Below are 4,473 nucleotides of genomic sequence, written 5' to 3' on the forward strand. Positions count from 1 at the left end.
ATGGCGCAGGTAGCAGAGGAGTCGCGGGCGCTGGAGAGCCTCGTGTTCCGCAACAAGTACCGCCAAATCAAGTCGATCGGCAAAGGCAGCTTCGGCGAGGCGGTACTCGTCCGCTCAAAGTCGGATGGCAAGCGCTACGTGGCCAAGGCAATCGACTCCATCTCCATGACGCCCAAAGAGCGGCGTGACGTGCAGAATGAGATTCGCATTCTAGCCGCCGTCGACCACCCCAACATCATTCGCTACCACGAGCACTTCGAGGATGACACTCTCATCTTCATTATCATGGAATACGCCGACGGCGGCGACTTGAGCTCCCGTATAAAGGAGGCAAAGAAGCAAGACGTGCCGCAGCCCTTCGACCCGAACTTGGCGATGTTCTGGTTTCTGCAGATCTGTATGGCGCTCAAGTACCTGCACGACAACCACATCCTTCACCGCGACCTCAAGACGGCCAACATTTTCCTCACCTCCAAGAACGTGGTGAAGCTCGGCGACTTCGGTATTTCAACAATCCTGCAGAACACGATGGCATGCGCCAAGACGGTGTGCGGCACCCCCTACTATTTCTCGCCGGAGCTCTGCCAAAGCAAGCCGTATAACAACAAGAGCGATGTGTGGGCTCTCGGAGTCGTCTTCTACGAGACCCTCACGCTGCACCGCCCCTTCAACGCCAAGACGCTGAAGGACCTACTAAAGAAGATATTAGCAGGTAACTACGACCCAATCCCCACCACAATTCCGGTGGAGATGCGCTCCCTGTGTGCCAGCCTGCTTCAGGTGAACTACCTGCAGCGCCCCAGCATCAACCGCATCCTAGAGAGCTCCTACGTGCAGAGCACCCTGCGCAGCTTCAGTGAGGACTTGGCCCGCCAGGTGGAGAAGGACCGTACCGACTTCGAGGCGAGGAAGCTTAGCGAGCGCGAGAAGCATGCTCAGTCGAGCCCCGTGAAGGAGGCGGTGGCGAGGATGCCGCAGGAGCCGGCAAAACCACAACTCAGCGAGCGCGAGCAGATGGCGATGCTGCGCGGCATGGACCGCGAGAAGATGAAGGCAATGCTGGCGAAGCAGGCCGCTGAGGAAAAGTCCGCGCCGAAGACCGCAGCGGCTCCTGAGCAGATGGGCCATCCCGACGTGGATGATGATGGCGACTACATTGCACAGAAGAAGGCCATGGTGCAGAACACCAAGGAAATTGTGGGCAAGTCAAACCTTGGCGGGCACCCAGAGGAGTTCGGCGACGGCCCTGCCGACAGCGCCCCACAGGTGGAGACGATCACGATGGCGAATGGGCGCACGGTGCTTGCCTCCAACGTACGCGACCACCTGGAGGCGGAGATGGGTTCTGAGCTGCTGAATCGCGCTGTCGAGCTTTACAACTCTGGTATGATGAGCGGCCTCACGAACTCGGAGATGCAGCACGAGCTGAGTGAACTCTTAGGACCGAAGTTTGCGCACAACTCCAACGCCATCACGAAGCTGGCTGTCTGGGAGGGAAAGCAGTAGGCCCTTGGCGCCATGGGAAAGACATCCACATGCGAGTCTTGCTCGTGACGCTGTGATTGCGGTGCGAAAGCACAGGGAAGGGAGAGGAATGAGGTGTGCTATATGGCACCTGCTTCGTCGTCTTTTTGCTGAGTGTCGCATCTGGTGCCATGTGTGGTGAACCACTGTGCTTGCTAATACAATTCCGGTATCATGCGCTGTGCGCACGGGAGCGAGGAAAACGAAAAGGTGCTCTCATACATCTCCCTTTCTTCACCCAAACGCATACAGTTGTCGGGGCAGGTGTGGTGGTTGCGCTGGCGCTGGTGTTGATTGCTTCTTTTATATGAGGATGTGCTGTGCTGTTCTTGCTTCCTTCCTGTCGTGCCTTTTTTTTCTGTTCGTCTTTTTCTTTTTGACGTTGTCCGCCGCAGTGTCGTTGCCGTCGCTGTTGCTGCCCCCCCCCCCTTTTCCTCCGTTGTTTGCCAATGCTTGCGCGTGCATTCTGGTGCCCTGTTCCTTCCTGAAGCCAGTCGACCACCGCTCCTCGCCTCATCGCTGCCCCTTCCTCCCCTCCTCAGTTTTCTGCGGTTCCTCTCTCTCTCCCATATTGTCTCTCTCTCTGTGTGTGTGTGTGTGCTTGCGCCCACTCTGTTCTAACACCTATCTGCGTGATGGCAAATGTGTCCTCCTTCTTCCAACGCTAGCTCCGTTTCCTCGCTTCCTGTTGGTAATCACCGATACCCACGCCTGGGACGCTCATGGATGAGAGGGAGAAGTTCGCGAGATACACAGGGAAGGGGAAGGGGAGTAGAGAGGCAAAGCAACGGCGAAGAGGAGAGAAACAAAACACTCATGAAAACGAGCGTAGCGATATCCCTCTCTTTTCCACAGCGCCCACGTACACACGTATGTGCGCGAAGGGGAGGGAGTTGCACATCTTAAGAAGCGAACACGTCTCTTGTCCTTTGTTCTTTTCACTCCCCTTTTTTCCTTTTCTTGAGATAGCGGCAGCAGCAGCGAATAGTCACAGTAAAACACCACGAGAAGAGGAGGAGGAGGGCTTGCAAACCGTTGCGCGCTTGAAGCGCCGCCCCCCCCCTCTCTCCCCGGGCGTGCACACAAACGAGCTGACACATACACAAACTGCCATCGAGAAAGGGGTGGAGAAGGGGTTGTGCAGCTTGATCTTAAATCACAGACACACGCACACAAAATCGTCCGCCGTCATGTACGTTCCCACGCGCTCTATGCGCGAATGAATGCATCTATACACACACACATATATATATATATACACGCTTTGGCGCGCACTCAGCGATGGTGTGCATGGTGGCGACGACTACAGCGACCAGGTGTGGCGTTGTGCTCTCTCTTTCTCTTCCGTTTGTGTTTGCCATCACTTCTATATCGTTCTTGTTCCCCTTTTGTTCCTTTTAGTCTCTTTTCCTGTTGTTCCGGTTTTCCATTCTCACAATGGATGTGATTTTCGGCGAGATCGAATGGGCGGCCACGCGTGGGTCCAAGGAACACGTGTCTGCCGTAGTGTTTGCTTCTGTTGTGTGGGTGTGTCTGGGCATGATGATGGGTCGGCGCAAGGGGGAGGGGCGTAGGGCCGGGGCACGGCCGAGATAGATAATGGCGAAGTGCTGTAAGCCGCTCTTTTTCGTCGAAAGGAGGTGAGACGGAGGTTGCACCATTGAAGAGCGCCGTTCGCTCTCGCTGTCTCAACCTCTTTTTTCACCCCCCCCCTTCCTGCTGCGTGATCTCCCTCTTTTCTTTTGTTCCGTTGGTCTTCTTCACCTCCTCTGCGCCTACTTGCTCTCCGTGGGTGGCACTCGTACGCAAAACACTCGTATGCGTGTGTGTGCACGCTTGCGTAGGAGTGTGCACGTTTTGTGTGTCTTCTACTTTTTTCCACATGTGTGCGCTTTAGCGTGTAGAAGTGTGCGTGCGTGTTTTTGTGCGTGGCAGTTGTGCATGCGCTTCTTTCCTTTTTCATGTTCTCCCTTTTTTCTTTGTCTCTGTCTCTCTCTCTCCTTTTTTTCCTGTATTGGCCGGTGGAGGATGCCGCTGGCGCGCGTATGCAACGGTGTCGACTACTAGAGCGAGAACAGCCCTCCTCCCCCTTCCCCCCTCTCTTCCCTTCCTCCCAACGAAAAAGAAATAAAACTCTCACACAACCCCAACATATACCTATATATATATATGTACCAAAAGGAAATAGAACAGTCCCCGAAAGTGTGAATTCAACCCAAGCGAAGAAGGACACGTTGGTGGTGGAGGCCTGTCAGCGGGAGGGGGAGAGGTTGGATGTTTGCATGAAAAGTAAGGGTTAGAGAGTCGCGGGGTTGGTGGTGGCTACTGTGTTGGCTCTCTCGCTAGCTCGCCTTTTCTGTTTTTATTTGCTTTCTGTCACCTCTCTTAGACTGGTGCGCTTTGGCAGGAGACTCGAATAGCCAGTCTCTTCGTCTTTTCCTCCCACTCGAAGGCGAAGAGGGGCTTGCCGTTGCAACCCTTACACGGTTTGTGACAAGCCAGTGTCGAGGAACCGTTGCGCCCCGCCTCCTGCTTGCACTGCTTTGCGCATTCAAAGTAGCCTGTTCTCGGTGCTCCTACATTTTCGCGCGCAGGCCAAGTATCGGGAAGGCGACAGCTGCCCATCTTTGATGCTGTATGCGCGCCTTTCATCCGTCGCCGTCCGAGCCGCCACCTCCGGTTCTTGGTCCTCCGTCCCGGTGTGTGTTCCGTGGTCCTCCTACACTCCTGGTGCTCTTCCTCCGTTCTCAACTGCCACTCCATTGAACCCCACCCTGGTGCTGCAATCAATGCCCTTATGAAGGGTAGGAAAAGAAGTAAAAACGAACACAGAGGGTGGAAGCGCTGCGCTTTTTTATTCTAAACGGCTGTGCGCGTGAGCTTTCCCCGACCAAGTAAGTCTTTTCTCTGCAGCCCCCCCCCCCCCCCACACACACACACACACACACC

The 4,473-nt window shown here is 55.2% G+C and overlaps 1 protein-coding gene across 1 annotated transcript; it reads left to right on the forward strand.

Moving 5' to 3' along the window:
* Positions 1-1,506, forward strand: LDBPK_292680 (serine/threonine-protein kinase, putative; the record flags this gene model as incomplete). Its single annotated transcript, XM_003862638.1, has 1 exon — positions 1-1,506. One exon carries the CDS (start codon positions 1-3, stop codon positions 1,504-1,506), a length of 1,506 nt encoding a protein of 501 aa, XP_003862686.1.
* Positions 1,507-4,473: the final 2,967 nt, after the last annotated feature.

Source organism: Leishmania donovani, chromosome 29 (genome assembly GCF_000227135.1).
Source record: "Leishmania donovani BPK282A1 complete genome, chromosome 29".
Taxonomy (NCBI): Eukaryota; Euglenozoa; class Kinetoplastea; order Trypanosomatida; family Trypanosomatidae; genus Leishmania; species Leishmania donovani.